This window comes from Eptatretus burgeri, chromosome 3 (genome assembly GCF_056783735.1).
Source record: "Eptatretus burgeri isolate ZD-2024b chromosome 3, Ebu_testis_v1, whole genome shotgun sequence".
NCBI classification, from domain to species: Eukaryota; Metazoa; Chordata; class Myxini; order Myxiniformes; family Myxinidae; genus Eptatretus; species Eptatretus burgeri.
Genome location: NC_140963.1, coordinates 129,405,747 through 129,429,094, shown reverse-complemented (window position 1 = coordinate 129,429,094; position 23,348 = coordinate 129,405,747). Strand labels below are relative to the sequence as shown.

The following is a 23,348-nucleotide window of genomic DNA, read 5'->3' as shown; positions in this document are numbered from 1 at the left end:
AAAAAGGGGAAAAGCAGAAGGAAGGGTTAAAGAGAACTGAATCAATAAGATATGCATGTTTGGGGAGGAGGAGGGTGAAAGTCTGACTGCTTTGCATACGTATTATATAGATTTGTCATCATTTAGAACAAAGCACAAGATTAATGAAGATTCGAAGAAAAGAAAAAAACTCCAAAGATGACTACAACTACTGCTGTTGCTGCTGTCCCAATTATCCTGACTTCTTGTAGGGTTGGCTGGGGGGTTGTTATCCCAAGGCTTTTACGAACTGCCGGCCTGGTCTGGCCTGATGTTTGATTGAAAGTGGCAAGAATTTGGAATTTGGCCATGGTGCCACCAGAAACTCACCGACTCTTCACGGACACCATGTGATGTTCAACATCCAAGGCTAGCAGAAGGGGGCACCCAGTTTACCGTCCATCTGAGGGGCAATACACTTTGTGACTTGACGCCCTGCCTGTGAAGCACCAAATACAACAGTTTATTATTGTCAGGATGAGAATCGATTTCATGATGGACAGCTCAAAAACAAAAGGTGTGCTCCTTACGACTCACCGTGTTGTTTGACTAATTTTACAAGATTGGAAATCCTTAAATTTCACTTGTTTCCCACCTATATCCTTAAAAAAACACTATTTAGTCAATAAGACCATATTTATTCATTTAAATCTTAAAGAAAAGTTGAGAAATCCATTGGGGCATGTGGACAGGGGTTCAGCTCCTGTTAAGAGATGCTATGATGAGGAGTGTCAAAGATTTCACAGTCTGAAGGAAAGGGGTCGGGGTAGATGGGAATCAGCAGTTCATAGTGGGAAGCCATATTACGTGGCACTTTAAGTCAAGACCTTCTACACCATTTCAAATTCGTACCACTGAGAAAGCACTCGGTCCAGAAGGAGACTTCCAGGGTAGCAGCAGAATTTGGAGGCCAACTTGGAGATATGATCTACAAAAGACAGATTATATATTTGATAATGAGGCCCAGGAGATTCAAATATGACATCCATCCCAGTGGATGATTATGCAAGGTAAGCGCCAGTAATGCCCAGATGAAGCACCACATTCCTTGCATCCATGATGCCACTCGGAAAACTGTGAAACATCGGTGTTGTTGCTTGTGTGCTGCAGTTTGATGCCCTTTTGGATGTGCTGTCATCTATCATCGTTGTCTGGCGCTACGGCAAGGCAGGAGCCGTGCACTCAGCCCACAGAGAGTACCAGTTAAGTGGTGTATTGTATTTATGCTATCTATTGGGGGTGAAATAGGCAACCATATCGAAGCAAGTTCGTGATTTGAAAATAAGGGGTAAAGGGCGAAGGTCCACGTTTCTGAAACCTGTCAAAAATCTATTACCAGGACCTTGGGTGTATTTATTGACATGAAGGGTCCAGATTTTCTGAGTTTCCCCTAGATATACTTGTGCACCATGTGTGATGATACGATGTTACATTTCCTTCATCAAAGCTGTTAGAATTGGAGCTATACTTTATTGTCAAGACAAATGTCGGTTTACATCGGCAGATACTGTGAACGATAGGTTTTATCAATTGGAAGTTTATAAAGGGGTGCAACTTGGGTGGGAAGCCATATAGAGGTGGTTTTACATGTCAGCTATTCGTTGAGGTAAGAGCACCCCAAAAAGTCAGGTTTTCTTTGCTTCCGACCACGGACAGCGTACCTGTGTGAACTCTTTATTACCTCCACAACCGAAGGTGGATGGAGGTTATATTTTCACCCCTGTTTGTCTGTCTGTCATTCTATTTGTGAACACGATATGTTATGTCTCCAAACGTCATGTACGGATTCGGATGAAACTTGGTCGACAGGTTGGGTGTGTGACGAGGAAAAATTGTTTCGATTTTGGTGAAGATCCCAATCCGGATCCAGATATGAGAATTTTTTTTTAATTTTTCAAAGTGATTCTTCATTATTGAGAGATGGAGCACGATATCTCAAAAAGTTGTGGACAAGTGATGACAAATCTTGGTGGATCAGTTGGGTAGGTGACAAGATCAAGCCGATTAGATATTGGTTGAGGTCTGGATGCAGATCTGGCCTATCAGTGGGGGGAAAAAAACGTAAACTGTTCAACCTGGTGGTGGCATGCGCTCCACCGAGTACCATTCTCGCCAAACTTATGAGCTCATGCTGAAATCATAACAAGACTGCACTACATGTTTTGTTAAGTTTTTATTTTTTCGACAATTAATAGCTTATGAATAATTTGCAAATCTCACAGTTGATCTTTCCACTCTTGGATCGTGTGCGATGGAGTATTTTTAGCATCTCTGCCATTGCAAGCACATTATGACATCACGTCCACGATCAATGATTCTGAGGAGTCATTGGGTCCATGGTTGATTAAGATCCGGCGAGTGTGGCTCTGTGGGAGCTCGTTTCCCCCATAACTTGCCGACCCTTACGTGTAACCCAAAGGAATGCTACACTACAGATGTGTCGAGCATTTAAAAGCTGTTTTGAGAAACGTTTAAGGACAGGCTTTTCATTGGTTGCAGGGTTGGTGAATCTTCATGCTGGTACTCTGGTGACAATGCGATGGACTCGTGTGCACAACAGAGCATGTGTGGTTCTGGGCATCATCTTCTTGCTGTCAGCTGTGTGCATCATGGGCAAGGCGATCCATGACTTGGTGAGACGTCTTCTACCAGAGGTGGTAAGAACCGAGTTTCTTTTTTTGTTTGCTTGGCTTGACTCGTTTTTGTTTTGACTTCATCAACTCAAATTTTGTTTGTGCTTACTGCTTAGCTATCTCAGCACAGTGGGAAACTGAAAGAAATAAGAAAATGAAAAAGTATAATCAAATCGAGCTATAAATGGACAGTGAAACACGATCGATTTTAGATAGTAATAATATTGATACTTGAAGCTTCACTTTTATCATGGTAATTTTCATGGAGGAGCTTGCAGATGTAGAACGACCTCGAGAGGACACGGACAAAAACAGACAAAATGCGCTGCATGTACATGTACAAATCAGCATCAGGTGCAACATGGGGTTTCTTAAAAATTTCTGTGAAAGATTTCACAATAATGCAAGATATGAAAAAAAGTAACTTGACATGTATCTTCATCTACTGTGTATGGATTTGGATACATATATATATATATCATATATATCTATATATATATATATATATATATATATATATATATATATATATATATTATAAAAAAATATATATATTGCAGTGCCTCAAGAAACTCTATACCCCGTTTTCAAAATTTTCACCTTTTGTTGCCTTGTAGCCTGGAATTGAATTGCATTAAATCAGACTTTTTTCCACCTTTTATTTACACATCGTAACCCACAACTTCCAAGTGAAAAAGAAATTCTACAAATTTCAGTTAATTAATTAAATATATAAAACTATAATATCTAGGTTGGATAAGTGTCCGCCCCCCTGAGTTAATACTCGGTGGAAGCACCTTTGACAGCAATTACAGCTGCGAGTGTGTTGGGATCGGTCTCCACCAACTTTGCACACCTTGATTGGGCAATATTTGCTCATTCTTCTGCACAAAACTGTTCAAGCTCAGTCAAGTTACATGGGGAGCGTTGATGGACAGCAATCTTCAAGTCATGCCACAGATTTTCGATTTGATTTAGGTCGGGGCTCTGAGTCGGCCACTCAAGGACATTTATCGTTTTGTTCCTTAGCCACTCCAGTGTAGCTTTCGTTGTGTGCTTCGGGTCATTGTGACACTGAAAGGTGAACTTCCGTCCCAATTTCAGCTTTCTTGCAGAGGGCAGCAGGTTTTCCTCTCGGATTTTCCTGTAGTTTGCTCCATCCATTTTCCCTTCTATCCTGACAAGTGCCCTCGTCCCTGCTGATGACAAACATCTCCACAACATGATGCTGCCACCACCATTCTTCACAGTAGGGATGGTGTTCTTTGGGTGATGTGCTGTGTTGGGTTTGCACCAAACGTATCATTTTGCATTTAGGCCAAAAAGTTCCATCTTGGTTTCGTCGGATCACAAAACTTTTTGCGACATGTCTACAGAATCTCCGGAGTGTTTTTTTTTTTTTTTGCATACTTCAAGCAGGACTCAAGGTGGGTTTTTTGCGTAATGGCTTCCTTCTTGCCATCCTTCCGTAAAGGTCAGCCTTGTGGAGTGCTTTGGATATTATCGCATGCACACAGTGACAAGTCTTTGCCATAAAGGCATGTAGCTCTTTCAAACTTGCCATTGGCCTCTTGGTGGCCTCTCTGATTAGTCTCCTTGCTTGGTCATCCAGTTTTGAGAGACGGCCTGATCTAGGCAGGGTCGTGGTGGTACCACACACCTTCCACTTCTTAGTGATTGTCTTGACTGTGCTCCAAGGGATATTCAAGGCCTTTAAAATATTTTTATACCCATCCCCTGATGTGTGCCTTTCTACAACTTTATCCTGGAGGTCTTTTTGAAAGCTCCTTAGAACCCATGGTTGAGTCTTTGCTGTGAAATGCACGACCCAGCAGAGGAAACCTACAGGAACAGCTGATTTTTATTCTGAAATAATCGGACTCACTGCAATTTAACACAGGTGGAGGCCAATTAACTTGGTGTGTGATTTTTGAATGTGATTGGTTACACCTGAGCTAATTTACAATAGCTATTATGAGGGAGATGGACACTTATCCAACCAAGATATTCTAGTTTTGTATTTTAATTACTTTCTATTTTTTTTACGTTGGCTACACGAGTGGAGGATACCAGTAATCCAAGAGTGGAGTTGGCCTTGGATTCCATCGGCAGAGAGTTTGGAGAGCAGGGCAGGATGCCAGACTGCATCAAAAGCTCGAGATATGTCCAGAGAGACGGCCCTGATCTCATGTCTGATATTGAGGGCGTCCATCCATTGTTGGGAGGAGAGTGGAAGCAGCATGACCAAGGTAGAGTGACCAGGTTTGTATCCAAATTGATGATCTGAGATGAGGCTGCTGGAGAAAAGGAATGATTTTATGTCAAGTGCGATGATGGATTCCATGACGTTGCTGATGCTTGGAAGTACTGGAAGCTAATTGGGCTGTAGTTAAGGGGATCCATTTTTGCACCTTTTTATGTAATGCTGTGATGTTGGCTGATTTCCAAGCAAATGGAACATGACCTACGGTGAATGACACGATGAAAAGGGCAGAGGGAGGAAGCGCAAGAGCAGCAGAGCAGGTTTTTCGGACATGTGAGCTGATGCCGTCCGATCCAGTTGTAGTGTCAGTCGAGGGTTGCCAGAAACGTTTCCACTTTTTCAGGTGCAAGAGACACAAAATTCAGGACCAATTGGGTTCGACTGGGAAGGATGGGTACAGAGAGGGAGGGGTTAGGGACACAATATTTTGAGGCATTCGGCCTTCTCACGAGCGTCGGCTGTGATGCCATTTGAAGTGAGGGAAGGGGTTGAAGGGGAGCATACACCAGAGACAGACTTGACAAGGCACCACCAGGTTTTAGAGGGGGGAGACGAGTTTGAAAGTTCCTTCTTGAGATTGGATGGATGTTGTTTTTTGGCTCTCCTTCGAGTAGACACACACCTGTTCCAGGCTTTGTGGAATGATCTGAGATTGCATTCGGTCAAATTTGCCTTCCAGGAGGAGAATGCAAGTGTTTTAAAGCAACTGCCTTGCCGCAGGATTGAGGGTACCAAGAGCGGGAAGATGGGTGAGATAATTGAAGATGAGGTGGGATGAATCTGTGCATGAGAGAGAGAGAGAGAGAGACAGACAGACAGACAGACAGACAGACAGACAGACAGACAGACAGACAGACAGACAGACAGACAGACAGACAGACAGACAGACAGACAGACAGACAGACAGACAGACAGACTCTGTGGAAGAATTTCCAGGCTAAATTAATACCAGCAGCAGTAGATATAAGAGACTAGTCTTGAAGTGTTTAAAAAAAAACAAAAAACAAACGCGAATGTTTTCACAGGTCACATTTTATAAACCGTGAATGTCAAGGTTCCACAGTACTTTACACTGTACTTGTATTACCTCTCTAATTATAGGTACTTGCAAATTGAAAAATGAAAATTAAACATTATTTTGTACGTGCGAAGCCAAAAGCTGAGTTAAACAATTGGTTCACTTTGTCTGTCTGTCTGCCTGCAAACATCTGCGCATACGCACACCAAAGAATCACGTCCGACCTGGAGACATTGGCCCGGCCACTCATGCCAAAGATGGCCACCATTGATCAAACATCAAGCGGAGCTGCCTTTCTGGATTTCGGGCTTATTTGCTCCTTTGAAGGTGCCTTTTTTACTCAAAAAAAATCAAAACATTGAAACAGCTTGGGACATGCACCTTGACCCCGTGACCGAAGTACACAGTCCAACAAAACTGTCCCATTAGCATACTCGTGCCCCCTCAGCCCAAAGGCTGAAGCTCATGGTTGATCAAATACACACATCCTAATCCCGAAGGGCCAAAATTAATGGTTACATAATTGGACCTCTCTGTAGGAGTGACTCCCCATGACTTCAATGGCATGTCGTCCTGAATTTGGGTTATTTACCCTCATCAGAATGGCATACCGATAACTATCTAACCAATGATGACCACAGTCATCATTTAAATTCCAATCGTACCTCATGGTTGTCATGGTGAGCATCAGCCATAGATTATGTCACCCATGGTAAAACCGCATAATCCACAAAGAACAACAATCTGTCTGCCACCCAGTCGGTTGTTCCCACAAATGTAAACCAAGAAACCAGAAGGCACGTGCACTGGTCACACTGCACCCATGTTGATTTCTCCGCCGATCTCACGTGCCTTCTGGTTTCTTTGTTTGCATGAGAGGGAACAATCGTCCGGGTGGCAGACAGATTGTTGTTCTTTTCGGATTATGCAGTTTTACTGTGCGAGACATAAATCCGTGGCTGATGCTCACCATTACAGCCAGGAGGTATGATTGAAATTTAAGTGACGACTGTGGTCATCATTGATGAGATATTTATATTGTATGTCATCTTGACAAGGGTAAATTAGCCTGAAATCAAGATAGGTGGCTCCGGCTGATGTTTAACCAATGGTGACTATTAAATCTCTGCCTTTTGACATGAGTGGTTGGGCTGATGCCTCCGTGTCAGAGGTGATTATTTGGTGTGTGTGTGTGTATGTGTGTGTGTGTGTGTGTGTGTGTGTGTGTGTGTGTGTGTGTGTGTGTGTGTGTGTGTGTGTGTGTGTGTGTGTGTGTGTGTGTATGCATGCATGCACAGGACTTATGACCATTGGCAATCTGGGGAGCATATATATCAGATAATGTGTGACCCCAAACTGAGTGGTGAAATGCTGGTACCGCGTCCCATACAGCCCTTGTTGCATGGCACCAGGAGCGGTAAGTGCCGCCTGCCACGTGAAACATTACCTCCCGCTTCGCCACACAATCTGGAGTCATTATTGGTTGCGGTCAGGCAGAAATATTGTTGCGGGGCCGGGTATCTGCGACAAGCACGACCGCTAGATGGAGCTGCAGGGTCAACTCCACCGATCACCCGGAATGTATAGGTCATCACCCCGGATAACTCCGGAGCCAACGGGTCCCTTATCGGACCGAAGTTCACTAATAGATTGACCACGTGGGGTAGGGTCGATTGCCAATTTCAATTTACCTAAATACCCATGTCGTTCAAACTACCGGGGAAATTCACCCTCGACGATGCTCGTACGTAACGAGTCGCTAGCGTACACAAACCGTGTGCGACCCGAGCGGATGATCACCGAGCTTTCGTCGGTCCAAATGTCCCTTTACAGTGGCAACAGCCTGGCTAATTCTCCAACACACACCATGTTAAACCAATAAAAGAAAGGACGAGGACTAACCGATCCATTTAACACATGGGTTTATTTATAATGGAGCAGGGGGGCACGTAAGAAGCAGAGTTATCCGAATAATAAAAGACACGTATGTACAGAAAGGCACTTATACAATTTCTACTTACTGGACTGGTGCCACAAACACACACACACACACACACCCATAGAAACGGACCCAATGTGGTCTTTATTGAAGCCTCCAGCTCGGAGGGAAAGGGTGAGCTGAAGACCAGATTCTGCCTCGGACCTGTCCACCTCGTGTGATCTTCGAGCTGATTCGAACCGGGCACCAGCGAGAAGCGAGCCGAATCCAGATACCCCGGCGAGCCGCGATCAGCCTCCCGAGCTCCGGCAGATCCTCACGCGCTCCAGAACACACGCTGGTGAAGACGAGGGACCGATCCTTCACAACCCACTGAAGTAGATTCAACCAAACAACCACCAACCAACCTCTGTGCTTTCCGTTCACTTTTTATACCTCTCGGGCGCGGCTCGCTCAGGCGTGGCCCGTTCGCCGTGGGTGGGGCCTGACCTTTCCCCTACTCGGCGCGCCGCCAAGCGAATCGGTGGGTGGGGCATGTCGCATTCCATGACTTGGAGTGCCCAAGCGAGCCGATGGGTGGGGCCTGACCTTTCCCCTACTCGGCGCGCCGCCAGGTGAATCGGTGGGTGGGGCATGTCGCATTCCATGACTTGGAGTGCCCAAGCGAGTGCACGGAGAATGCCGGGAGCAGAGGGTTTTAGTTGGTGTTGTAAAAATGAAAGGAAACCCTGACTATCAAAATAACTTCGCAGCGCATGAACATTTATTCACCCATTAGACTAGGGAAAGGGAGCTATCTATCCACATTCACTTATCGAAATAACTGAGCTATAGGACCTGAATGTTGTGTGCTCATGGCTTCCAGATTCGCAACAATATGAGGGTGAGTAAAGAAGTATCTGCAAAATATTTTTATTTAAATAATATAACTACAATTGAGGATGTGGAAGAGCATCATTTTTTCACATTGTCCCCCTCCTTTTCAACACATTTAATGCATCGGTTCACAAGCTTCTGTATGCCCTCAGAAAAATATTTTTGGCTGAGTGACGAGCCACACATGCACCGCTTCTTTCACTTGTTGGTCACTGGCAAAGTGGCAGCCTCTTAAAGCATCTTCGAGTGGACCAAACAGGTGAAAATCCAAAAGGGCCAGGTCAGGACTGTACGGAGGATGCTCCAACACCGCAAAGTTCAGTTGCCAGAGGGTTTCCACAGTTTGGCGCGGCAGTGTGTGAACGGGCATCGTCATGCAACAATGCAACACCTTTTGACAGTAGCCCCCAGCATTTCTATCAAATTGCTCGTTTCAACTGGTCCCGTAGCATTTCACAATAACACACTATTTACCGTTATGCCTCCCTCTTGATAGTGTTCAAAAATTGGACCTTGTGAGTCCCAGAAAATTCCAGCCGATGGTTGACTTTTGAACTTATTTTTGAGTGGTGATGTCAGAAGTTTCCACTCCATACTCTGGCATTTGCTCTCTGGCTCGTAATGGTGGATCCACTTCTCCTCTCCAGTGACATTGCGTCTCAAAAAGCATTGCCTTGATGCCGAAAGCAGCTCAAAAGGCTTTGGCAGATTGTCACACGGTTGCGCTTGTGCTCTTCTGTGAGTTTTGGAACCCATATTGCAGAAACTTTATGAAATCCAAGTCGGTTGTTGGTGATTTCATGTGCAGAACCATGACTGATGTTCAGATGTTGTGCCACTTCGTCAGTAGTCGGCCATCGATTATCCAGTAACATGGCATGGACTCGTTCAATGTTTTCTTCTGTTGTGAACGTGGATGAGTGTCCAGATTGTTCATCAGTAACACGTGTGTGACCATTTCGCATATTGTGCTGAAAGTCTGCGATGGATTTCTGCCGCAGTACACCTTCAGCCCACAAAAATCGTATCGCTGCGCAATGCTCTTTTTTTTGATGCAAACGGACAGCAGAGCAGTCGTGTTAACTCCCTTACAACGACACAACTACTAACTGCTCAATGTTGAAACTGCTTCACAATGGTGTTGACAGTTCGTGCTTGTACCTGCAAATACAATAAGCGATGTAGTTCACACAACACAGTTTTTAATAAATCATTGCGGATACTTTTTGACTCACCCTCGTAGATATTGTTATGTTTGTGGGGTAGATGGAGGAATTTCAAAGGAGAGATAGGATCGTATAGAGTTGCTGGGCAGGTGGACGTGCAGGACACATCTCAATGTAAATTAAGTAGGGAGACTGTGAGCTTAAGTGTTACTTGTCACCATACGGGGGTGGTGGGGGGGGGGGGTTGGTGCGGTGCTAATTTGATAGGAATTAAGGCTAATTCTCCCAGTATATAATCGCTCCCCTGTGACATTTCCTTGTTTTTGTATTGCAAACCAACAATGCTAGAATTACGTTTTTGTAACAGCAATGGCCATTGCAACCGACCTGCATGACCAAGGAGGAAGAAGCCCCGCCTTCAAGGGTGATGGCAGGTGAGGTCACGCCCCCGAAGCTGATGATTGATGGGCGTGACGTGAGTCAGGAAAAAGAAGAGCGAGGAGGCAGCAGATCAGATAGGACGGGGGGAAGGAGCTCGCAGCGAGAAAGGAACGCACAAATGCGGAGTGAGGGGGAACCAGTAGTCGAGGGAGAAACGTGGCTACATGGAGGATCTCGCTTTGCTCTCCTCTCGGCACGACGAAGGCTGCGCAATTCTTATGCTCGTGCAGGCAGGCAATCGGAGAGGACAGGGAAGCAGGACACACGTGGTCGAGAGAGAAAACGTAGCTAGAAGATGGCCTGTTGGAACAGGGCTTTATGGCTAGCTTTCCTTTGACGCATGAAAAAGACGGCACGATTGTCGTATTTGTGCTGAGGTGAATTGGCTCGTGTGATGGAGCAAGACGCCAGCCATCGACTCTTGGCTGATCGTGAGAGACCGGCCTCGAAGCCTCGTGTATATCATCTAAGCGAGCAGCTGCGTCGGCCAGCGCGATTGACGAGGAAGCTGCACGGCAGTTCCTGAGACCCGACATCGAGTGCCGTCTCTGAATTACCTCCTGTACATCTTCCCGCACAGAGAGCGACCGGGCACCATTTTGAATGCATTTTTTCCCGCAGCGACGAAGCAGTTTGTTTACCTGGAAGCTTGAGAAGCCCATTCCTGGGCATACAGCTAAGTGCCGTGATAAAGGAGGGATTTTCTTCTTTAAAGTCTACGTGGAGGCGCCTCAATTCGATTTAGATTTAGTTTCCCTTACCTTTTTCTTTCATTATTGTAATTGTACATATATGATTACCGTCATTAAATTATCCATTTAATTTCATCTCCTTTGCTTGTGTCCGTGTATCCGTTGTGGGTCGAGTACAACCCGTGTGCCTCCGTCATTTACCTCCATTTCTTTCCCACATGCGCATTAATCTCCGAGAGTCTCGGCTGTAAGCCTCCAAGGGAGAACTGTTTGGCCATCCAATCCAGGTAGGGGTTAACCCCCTGGACATGACAGTATATTGCAGAAATTGGCCTCATCTCAAACTGCTTGATTGGTCATGTAAATTATATGAGATAAGGAAAAAAAGAAAATACTGTGACAGGCCCAAATCTACTCAAGGGTTAGAATCTGGATCTTACAATGACTCATCCACAAAAATGTAAGTGAACAACTCGGTTCTTTCACGTTTGTCTCATCACTATCACCAGGCATGTCACTGTCACAATGTAGCCGCAGACACGACGAGAAGTCTCCAGATGTTCCTGCCCAATGCCAACCTCATCCGATGTCAAACTCAGACGGTAAAGAGGTGATACGAGGGTATAATATATCCACTTTGAGTGTGGGCAGCCTCGAAGACGCTTACATTTATCTGGGGCATGAGCAAACGAGGAACCTGCCATGTAGCCACCTTGGTGATGGTGAAGATGTGCAAACTGACATAACTGTGCCCGGTTCACTAGAGTTGACAGCTCTGTAAGCTGAGATATTTCAAGGACATCGTTTGATACGACGTTTCTGCCATGGTACAGGTATTCTAAGGATGCACCTGTTAGCTCGCATGTCAAAGTCATCTATACGGGCGTTAATGATTTTTGTCCTTAATCCAGGTTTTGCAACCATAGCAAAAAAAAAAAAAACTGTCCAGGCTATCAGTGCTCTCGACAGCCATATTTTCAGGCGTTAGTTCATAGGAGACTTCCGTATTTCAGAAAGTGAAGCTAATGCTGACTTTGTGCCGCTATTTGAAAATCTGTCATTCTTAGTAAATGTACTTGGTCGTGTTTAGAGAAGCATGGTGGACAAAAGCTAACCGAGATTACAAGATTTTAGCAAATTAAATCCGTTGCAATTTGCAAATGCAAAAATAATGTAAATACTACATTGAAAATCATGCAGAAAATTTCCAACACTGCAATAACATTCACATTTGTAATTTTCTACACGAAAGAACTACAACTACTTCCCGAAACCCACGTACGTTATCTTTAAAAATGCACAGAGCAAAATTAAAGAAACAGTACATTCATAAATACACGACTCATTCCTGTCGTCATTACGGGGTCCCGTAGGCTGCAGGTTTCGGTGGGTGTTTGTGGCTGGGTCACTGTCTCAACCTGCAAAGCACAGAGATGAACTCAAAGGTCATCAGCAGAAGGGGACATCACAATGCGAAGAATGTTTGCAGCTAATCTGTTGGAGCTCAAGACCAAAGTCGTTGAAGCCCAGAGCCCTGTGACAGTTGGGACACGAAAGCCTTCTTAGCCTGCCATTGTTTAGAGCTTGGTTGGCACCATAGAATAACTGAGTTTCATGATATAACCCAAGTCAGGGGAGCAGAAATCTCAATGAGATCAATGGTATCGCCTCCCTTGACATGCAGAACCCAGACATGGGAGAATGCACCAGTTTGCCAAAATTTTAACCTTTGAGTGGACTGTGTAGCAATAGCTTCTTTGAAAATTAAGCAGCTTCAGTTAACACCTTTGCTATTCCCAGCAGAGTTCTTCTACGAGTTGAGGCCCACTGTACGCAGATACCAGAAGAGACAATGTGATGTAATATTGTTGTGGGCCGTGGGGTCGGTGGCGATAAACGACCACTAGGTGGAGCAGTGGAGTCGTCTCCCACCGAACACCCGGAATTTAGGTCGTGACTCACGGATAAGTCCGAAGGTCACGGGTCCCTTTGCGGATCGTGGTCGCCAATACTTCGACGGCATGGGGTAGGGTCAATTGCCTAATTTTAATATACCTAAGTACCCACGTCGTCCAACTACCGGGGAAAACCACACCCTCGGCCGACTCTGTCTGGACCGAGTCGCAGGTACCGACTCAGATCCGGCGTAATCAAGCGGAGTTACCAGAGCCGCGCCGGTCCCAATGAACAATCCATGGCACGAACGGCCCTTCCAATTCGCAACACGCACCATGCTCAGCCAATGGAGGAAAGCACAGACAACGAGCTGGTACATTTAACACGGGGGGGGGGGGGGGTTATTTTACAATAATAATTGGGGAGGGGAAACATAGAGTAGAGTTATCACGAATAAAATAAATGTAATTTACAAACAAAGAAAAGCACTTACACAATTCTACTTAACAGACTGGGCCCACGGACACACACACACACACACACACACACACACACACACACACACACACACACACACACACACACCCAAAAGAACTGGACCCCGTGGGTCTATCTCGGTCAAGCCAGGCCGGAGTACCTGTCCGCTTCGTGCGGCCACACCGACTCCGAAACCACCACGGTGGGACCCGAGCCCACGACCCGAAGTCCACGGCCCATGAACGAGGCCGCTCAACCACGAACACCACTGTCTCAGACCGCTCCAGCCACGACCACGACTGTCTGCAGAACGCTCAACGACAACCACAGACCGCTCCGCAATCGCCACGATCACCGTCTGCCGAACGCTGGTCTAGACAACCACACTCCAAGCCGCAATCGCCACGATCACCATCTCCGAACGCTGGTCCAGACAACCACACTCCTCTTCTTGAGGAGGAAGGGGCTTCTTCTCCCCGCCACTTGCCTCCTGATTGGACGGTGGGTTGTCAGGCGACTCGTGGCGGCCTCCTGATTGGCTGGGGCGCGCGTGTGGTTCTCGCCCTCCGCTCATTGGCTGGAGGAAACGCTCTCTGCTCCTCCTAGGAGCGGAGCTTCGACCCGAGGTGACGAAGGCTCCGCCCACGTCCTCAGCCAAAAACACGTGCGTAATGGCGACCGGGTCGAGTGCAGGACGGCGCGCTGTTGTTGTCGTTGTTGTAGTTGTTGTAGCTAAGGATGTAATAAAACTGACTATACAATAATTCGTAGCGCACACATGTAATTCCCATTAGACATAGGGGGGATTCTAACTGTAAACACATACTTATCGAAATAACTGAACTATGGGGACCGCTGTCTGTCTGTGTGCAATGGCTTCCAGATTCATAACAATATCACGGAGAAAAAAACAACAACTTGGACATCATTCATTCCTTAAACATCATTTTTATCTTCCGAAAAAATACAAAACCAGACTCGGAGATGTAATAGTGAGTGTTCCTTCCGAATCTGGGAGGTCGGCAGTTCAAACCCTGGCTGAGTCATACCGTTAAAATGGTACGTGTTGCTTCCTTGCTTGATGCTCAGCGTTTAAAAAAGGACAGAACACGGACAATCCCCTTCGGTTGGCATGCATGGGGAGGAGGAAATTCCTCCTGAGAAAATACCCCGCTGAGTGCGGTGAGAAAAGCGGTGCCAACGTTGTGACGTCGCTGGTACCCAGAGTACCCCGGGAAGTGATGGCACTTCCCCCAAGCTCAGTGGCTGTGTTAAGTGTTTGTCTTGTCAGTATGCCCATGTGTGTGTGAGTGGCAGCTCCATTACGAGCCTCAGACGTTGTATAAAAACCAAAAAATAACTAGAAGGGCACTTGGTCGAGCGCATACCTCCGCCCGGCTGATTAGTTTATGTTTTGCATCCCACTGATAGGCCAGATCTGGATTCGGACCTGAACTAAAATTTAATCAGCTTGTTCTTGTCACCGAGTCAGCTCATCTATCAATGGTGAAGTGTATTGTTTTAGCCCTATCACTCAATGGTGAAGAATCATTAAAAAAAATTATCGGATCCGGATTCAGATCTTCACCAAAATCGAATCAATTCTTCCTTGTTACATACCCAACCTGCCCACCAAGTCTTGTCAAAATCCATCGATAACTTTTTTGAGATTTCCTGCTATGTCGTTTTTGGCCCTATCTCTCAATGCTGTAAAAAAAATTCTCGCATCCAGATCTGGATTCGGATCTTCAGCAAAATCTAATCATTTCATCGGCGTCACATACCCAAGCTCTCCCCCAAATGTCGTCCGAATCCGTGCACAACTTTTTGAGATATTTTGTTCACAAACAGACAGAATGACATACAGACAGACAGGGGTGAAAACATAACCTCTATCCACCTTCGGTGGCAGAGGTAATTCGAATAAAAAAACAAAAACAAATCAAATAGGCCTTAAAGGTCAAAACAATAAATACAGTGGAATAAAGAAAATCTGATGTGGAATTGAAGCAAGTATAACTTAACTTGGCAACACTACCATGACTACTACATCAACCCCACCAATTATACCCACCATGGGAAGTCTGCAGGGAAACATTTTTGGTCCAAGTCTCAGGATCCGGCCAGGCCTGAAGTTCTGCTGTCGGTCACAGGAAATAGGAATTTTGCCAGGGTATCGGCAAAAATTCCCCTACTCTTCGTGAAAGACAACATGGGATCTTTACACTTTATCAATGTCCAGTGCTTGCAGTCATGTCTTCCGGCTTAACTTCCTTCAGTTGAACAGCACACACTGGTGTATCACCCTGCATGTATAAACTGTCACTGGTAAAACACCAGTGACAGTTTATAGCTTTGTCGAGATTTGAAACAAAGCTAGACAGCTCAAACGTGAGTGTACAGGGTGTTTTGAAAAGAGTGATGCAACTTTAAATGTTTTTTATTTTTATTTTTTACAAAGAAACAGAAACCTCAGGAACATGAACCAAACATTTGTTGAAAGCTTATGAAATGGTATTTTCTATCACTGATTGCAATTGCAGTTAGTTACTGCTGGAGTTAGTGAGAGCCCAAGGTCTGAAATTGGCATTTACGCAAAATCCTTGTAATTGACGTTCTCGATGTGTGCCCCTCCGCGGTTCATACGGGCATTGATCCTGACTCTAAAGTTCTGTCCAACTTTCCTGTAGGTTTCAGGTGGCACTGCCTGGAGCGAGTCTGACACCTTCTGCTTCAGATCATCCAATGTGGCAAGGTGGTTGGCACAGATGGAGCGAGTCTGACACCTTCTGCTTCAGATCATCCAATGTGGCAGGGTGGTTGGCACAGATGGAGCCCTTGGCAGCCCCTCAGAACCAGTAATCCAGAGGCTGCAAGTTTGGGCTATGGGGTGCCCAGTCATGAGCGGTACCCCAGAGCAATGAGGCAGTTTCTGAAGAGCTTCTGCAGGAAAGTTATGGTGTCACCAGCTGTATGCGGGGAGTGCACCATCCTGCATACACCAGGTTATGCTGAGCTGCTTTGGGGTGACCTTTTAGGCTCGATCATTATGGAACTTCTGGAGCACGGCCCGGTCGCACTCACCGTTGAACGTCACCATCCTGCTGTTGTCATTCTCAAACCAGTAAGGTCCTAGCGTTCCCCATCTAGCATTGAAGGCACAAAAGCATGTGACCTTAAGCCCTTTCAGGTTCCTCTCAGTGATCTCCTCAGGTGGTTCTGCCCCCAGAAAATGTTATTGTGGTTGTTGATGGCCCTGTTCAAGTGGAAATGGGCTTCATCACTGAACCAAATCAGGTTGATCTTGTTTGGGTACCGCTCCATTCTGTGACTGAGCCAATTGCACATATCAAGTCTCCTTCTCATGTCATCTTCACTCAATTTATGCCTAATTGAGATGATGTATGGGAAAAGCTTCAGTTCCTTAGTGAGGATACACCAGACTGATATGGTTTGATGCCTAGCTCCAGGGAGCACCGGCCGCGGGACTTCCTGGGACTGCACTGCAGAATCCCGCATGGCGTTGATGCTGGCTTAGCTCTTGGTTACTGAGGCTGGCCTGCCACTGTTTCCCTTGCTCTGGTTGTGCACTGTACCCTTGTGCTCAAAATGTTTCACAATACGTTGAATGGCACAATTTGCGGATACATCACGTGTTCTGAGGTCATATTCCCCGCAGAACCTCCGGCGGGTGTCTACATATGATTTAGTCTCGTATCACAGAGCCACCACTTTTGTCTTCTGCTTCACCTGTCAATGGCATAGTTGAGGCTATGGAGCCAGAAATCCCAGGGAACAAATACCACAATCATGCCACCAAACCCTGAAAAGGAAAATGGTATAGGTCAAAAAACAAAGAAATGGCAGAAATTCAAAATTGTGTCAATCTTTATGAAACACCCTGTATATACATATCTCTTCGCTATCCAGCCTGCCCAAGTACAAGTTTAAATGTACAGATGAAATAAACTTGATTGTCATTTGAAATTAACCAAATGGTATAAATTCACCTTTGTTTCCTTGTACAGTGCATCAGTTCCGTGATTAAAGAAAATGAATTGACCATTGCACAATGAAAATCTCAGCTTCTCACTCATTTTCTAGGATGATTTTCTCCTGACGGTCTCCATCTTGAGTGGTGTCGTGTGCCTCATACTTGCCGTAGCCAAGTTTGCACTGGGCAGAATACTCACCAGCAAGGCCCTCGTTACTGATGGTATGTTCATCATCCTGATTTTACGACTTAACTAGCTTTCTCTGGCAGGTAACATGACTCAGTAACAAATATGATGACATAATGGAGAACATTCCAATGTTGGTGTATATATACTCAATCATGGAACGATCACCAGCAATATGTCTTGATTTGCTGAAACAATAAACCTTAACCTGAGGCCAGCCTATTTCAGTCCACGACAAGACAAAGGTTGTCTTCACTCATGTTGGGGGATGTTTCGTACACTTTCCACCCTTATGAAGTGTTGTTTGGCGAGAGTAAGTGGCCGGGATAAATCAAACCCACACCAACCATTGGAGAAAAATCCAAATCCTTAACCACTCAACTAAACAGCCATTCATGCTGTAACCATAATAGAAATTAAACATTTATGCACAGAAATAAAAGCTTTGACAAAAACTTGAAATTGTTTCCAGGCATCAACTATAGCTGAAGAAATAGGGAATTGAAATATGAACAAAATTAATTGGGATAAAACACTGTCAGTAGAGATTGGCAAGCACACAACTCCGAGAAGTGCTCCTCACACAAAATTGAAAGCAAACTCAGAAGATGAAAAAGAAAAGTTAAACGTGAGTCTTGAAGAGATTTCCACCATGGTTAGAAAAATTACCCAAAAGTGAGTGGAGACAAGATCATGTTTTTTTTTCCACTTTATATTAATACCACTCTTGGAAAATTCAGTTTCAACTTGATTTCATCATCAGCAAAACACCAAACTAGAAAGCAACTCGGTAGAGCACATACCTCCACCACGCAATGCCTGATCCACGCGAACATATCGGGCCCAATACATTTTTGGAATATCGTGTTGTATACCGCATTCGGAGCAATCTCTCAATGGTGAAGAATCACTTAAAAAACTTAAATCTCGGATTCGGATTCGGATCTTCATCAAAATCAAATCAATTCATCCTTGTCACACACCCAACCTGCCCGCCAAGTTTCATCCAAATCCGTCCAACTTTTTGAGGTATCACGCTATAGATTGGTTTTGCCCTGTCTTTCAAGAGTGAAGAATCACTTAAATTATCACATCCGGATCTTCACCAAAATCTCATCAGTTTGTCCTTGTCACACACCCAACCCACCCACCAAATTTCATCCGAATCCCTCCACAACTTTTTGAGATATCCTGCACACAAACAAACAAAGAAGAAGAAGACGTCATGCAGAGCACGATACTTGCAAAATCCGAAAAGCAAATTTGACCTCAAAAATAATTGGTGGTTAACTTCAATGACCAAATATGCAACTCCTCTTCAAATTTCAAGTCAATCAGATGAAAATTGTCAATTTTAGACAATCGTCCTATGTTGACCTTTTGGCCTGTGTTGACCTCAAAAATAATTGGTGGTTGAATTCAGTGACCTGATGTGCAAAACCTCTTCAAATTTCAAGTCTCTTCTTCTTCTTCTTCTTCTTCTTCTTCTTCTTCTTCTTCTTCTTCTTCTTCTTCTTCTTCTTCTTCTTCTTCTTCTTCTTCTTCTTCTTCTTCTTCTTCTTTCGGCTGCTCCCATTAGGGGTTGCCACAGCGGATCATCCGTTATGATCCGCATAATGATTTGGCACAGGTTTTATGCCGGATGCCCTTTCTGACGCAACCCTGGTCGCCTCTTATGGCACAGGGATAAGGTACACCTATTCTAATCGGGGCATACCCTCTTCAAATTTCAAGTCTATGGGATGAAAATTGAGGATTTTAGAAATACCACCTCAGTTGTTGACCTTGAGCCTATGTTGACCTTTTGGTCGATGTTGACCTCAAACATAATTTGCTGGTTGAATTCAGTGACCTTAAATATAAATCCTCTTCAAATTTCAAGTCAAATGGATGAAAATTGAGGATTTTTGGAAATCTCACCTAAGTTGTTCACCTTTGGCCGATGTTGACCTTTTGATATTTTGACCTCAAACAATAGGCTTCTTCCTTATGACACTCCACCATTGGGTGAAGTTTCATGAATATCAGTTTAAAATTGTGTCCTGTAGGTGATTGTCAAACAGACAAACAAGAAAAAGACATCGTGCAGAGCACGAAACTTGCAAAATCCACCCCTTCTCCAAAGGTTGCCAGAGACACATCAAATTGTCCATTTCAAGATTAAAATTGACAATCTTAATCAAAGCTCAGGTAAATCGGATGAAAATTAATGATTTTTCAGATTGAAATTGATGATTTTATATGTTTGACCTTGAGTTGACCTTTGACCTCAAAAATAGTTCGTCTCCAAATTCAGTGATGCACGATGCACTTTCTGCTTAATTTTCACGTTAATCGGATGAAAATTGACGATTTTTCACAGGAAAATTTATGATTTTAGAAGTTTGACCGAGTTGACCTTTTGACTTCAAAAATAGTTGCTTTCCCAATTCAGTGATGGACTATGCAAATCCTGTTCAACTTTCAAGATAATAGGATGTAAATGGACTTTTTCAGTTGAAAAAAAGATTTTTAAAGTTTGACCTTGAGTTGACCTTTTGATCTCAAAAATAGTTGCTTTCCCAATTCAGTAATGTACTATGCAAATGCTGTTTTAATTGTCAAGTGAATTGGATGAAAAATGACTATTTTAGAAAGTTGACCAAGATGACCTTTGACCTAAATCAATAGGTTTCTTAGTTGAGATTACCTCTTCAACTCGGTCAAGTTTCATGATGACCGGTTTAGAATTGTGACTTGTCGGTGATGGACAGACAGAAAAACAAAATCGACTGACCAATATACTTGAACATCTTCGATTTTGCAAGTAACAAGACGACGATGTCATGCAGAGCACGAGACTTGCAAAATCCACCCCCCTCTCCAAAGGTTGCCATGGATACATCAAATTGTCCATTTCATCAAGATTAAAATTGACAATCTTAATCAAAGCTCAGGTCAATCGGATGAAAATTTATTATTTTTCAGATTGAAATTGATGATTTTATAAGTTTGACCTTCAAACTTTTGACCTCAAAAATAGTTCGTTTCTAAAATCAGTGATGCACTATGCAATTGCTGCTTAATTTTCAGGTTAATCAGATGAATATTAATGATTTTTCAGAGGAAATTTGATGATTTTAAAAGTTTGACCTTGAGTTGACCCTTGGCCTCAAAAATAGTTGCTTTCCCAATTCATTGATTGACTATGCAAATCCTGTTCAACTTTCAAGTAAAAAGGATGTAAATTGACTTTCAGTTGAAAATTGATGATCATTTCGGGATAAAATGGTCCACAAAAAAAAAAAATTGATGATGTCATCGGCCATGCGATTAGACAGCCATATCGTCAAAAAAAAATAATTAAAAAAAACCTTCAAAAATACTATCTAGAACGGCTGGACAGATCAAGGGGAAACTTCACACAAATGTTCCCCAAGCCTTGGGTGTACAAGTTTGTTGAGGAATAATTGAAAGGAAACATGGTTTGGCAGCCATATTGGATTGAAGAAAAATATTAAATCATATTTTCTCTGAAACTGCTTAATCAATCGATGTGAAACTTCACAGTTCTGATCTTGAAGTGATGGGGAATAAATGTTTTAAATTTCAACTTAACCGGACACATGTCTGGCAGCCAGGATTATTTAATTTTTTGATCTGAGTTCTTTTTTTATTTTTATTGATAATTTCTTTATGTTTTTTAGTGAGGCTCACTTGGCTGTGTTGGATGGGTTGAGGGTGGAGGAGTAGCAGCTGAAATGTGAATCCTATCCAGGGTCCTCCTGATGATTTCATCCTTGCTTTTTGCTTGTTTGGGTTCCTTCTGATGACTCCTTTGCAGGACTGTACCTATTTGGTCTTCCATTTCATTTGGATTTAATTTATTGTGATCCCATTCCAAAGTCAATTGAATAATAATAAACGTCATGGGCCAGGGTCAGGGCCAGGTGTCCAATCAAAGCGGGATGTCTTGGTACCCGGTCATCACTGCCAGCAGTTACAAAGCGGCAGTTCGAGTTATGTCTCATATTAATTACGTAACACACCAGTACACAAATACCACACAAAACAAGTCCTGGCGAGGGTCTCCAATCTCCGATTGCTTTTTTTCTTGTTATTATTGCCATGACTATTGCGAGTCAAAGATTATTCGAAAAACAAGAGCTTTCTAATAGAAATGTCATAGAACCCAGGCAAGACAGCTCAGAGACAAGTGCACATATCTCTTAAGCTGTCCTGCAGGCAGCCATGAGAGGCAGGCTCGAACGATCACTAATTGGATCCCATTGAGAGTTGGTATTGTCGGTTGTCTATTTGCTTGCAGAGATTCAGCAAGTCATGATTTTTTTTTCGACTCTCGTTTACTCATTAATATGCTGATGTGAAACCTTTTAGCTGCTCATTGTGACATTCTCTTATTATATGACAGGACATGACATTGATAAGTTTATGACAGTAGTTAATAAACCATCAGTTCATTGTTACCTTTGTCATTAGCACCCACACACAAAGCGAAAAGCAGTGTTAAGCAATCAGTTTATGATCGAGGAACAGCTTGTTTATATTGAATGTTATATTTTGAATACTAATCGCAACATCAATCAGAAAACAAACCTGCTGTTAAGGCCTAAGTCACATTTGCTCTATGGCTCGGATACGGCGGCCGTACCCCCCCTGAATTGACAGAAACGTGCGGCGGCCGCAGAGTTTCTGAGGTGGCCTCAGGGTGGCCCTACGCCATATGGCTATGTTTTACATGCCATAGGGGTCGCCGTGGAATTATAGCGCGGAGTTATAACTTTTTTCATTTCTATGTTGGCCGTAACAATTCGACAAGCCAAGCTGTGACATAGATGTGTTCCACGTCGACCGTACGTAGGGCGTACGGTGGGCTTGCGTTATTCGTGCGGCTGCCGTAGGCTCTTATCAATGAAAAATGAATTTTGCCAACCCCCCAAAAATTACGGCGGCCGCACTATTTCCACAGTCGCCGTAGGGTAGTCCTAAGGCATCCCTGTGTTCAACGTACGGTGGCCTTGCGGTCTGTGTGACTACCTGCGGGCAACGCAGGGTTGACGCACGGTTCCCCTACGCCCGCCGTGCGTCCTACGTACGGCCTCCGTGGCAGTCTGCGTCGACCGTGCGCTACCGCGAGAGATCGGAGTATAGGTGTTTGCCTATACTCTGAACTGGTATATTCAGTTATATATATTATAGTAAGAGTATATTCAGTTATATATACTGGTATATTCCGAACTGTTATTTTTATTTCAGTAAAAAAAGAACTGGTATATATACCCACTCGTTACCATCCGTCTGGCCGCACATTCACCTTAGGGCCCCCCTGCGGTCCCCTTGCGGGCACCTTGACTCTACCTTGCATCTGCCTTGAAAATTCTATGGCCGCCGCAGGGACGCTCTAAGGTCACCGTGCGACATCAAATCAAAGACCGTACGGCACCCCCACGTTTTCGGTCTCCACAATTTCTAAATACGCCGTGCGGCTCCCCGAAAAATAAAAACATATGTGACTGTTACATTGTGTGACCGTGGAAATACTGTGGCCGCCCTATAATTGCTAGTGGCCGTAGATTTTGTAGACCCTACGGCCGCCGTGCCAAATGTGACTTAGGCCTTAACAGTACTTTGTCTCTGAATTTGGCCCGATCGCACATGCACAAAGACGAATGAGATGTTTTTACTCTGTCTGCCTGTCTGGCAGTCAAATAAAATTGAAAATCATTCCGAACAGGAAACTTACTGTTT

General features: G+C 44.2%; 1 protein-coding gene across 5 annotated transcripts in view; it reads left to right on the top strand.

The window, feature by feature from the left end:
• The window catches only part of TMEM163 (transmembrane protein 163), a 41,293-nt gene that overhangs the window by 7,538 nt on the left and 10,407 nt on the right, over window positions 1-23,348 (top strand). For all 5 annotated transcript variants that reach the window (XM_085875560.1, XM_085875562.1, XM_085875563.1 and 2 more), the window contains exons 6-8: window positions 1,129-1,220; window positions 2,579-2,675; window positions 17,524-17,635. In XM_085875560.1, coding sequence (XP_085731686.1) covers window positions 1,129-1,220; window positions 2,579-2,675; window positions 17,524-17,635 — 301 coding nt within the window. The remainder of the gene's footprint in view (window positions 1-1,128; window positions 1,221-2,578; window positions 2,676-17,523; window positions 17,636-23,348) is intronic.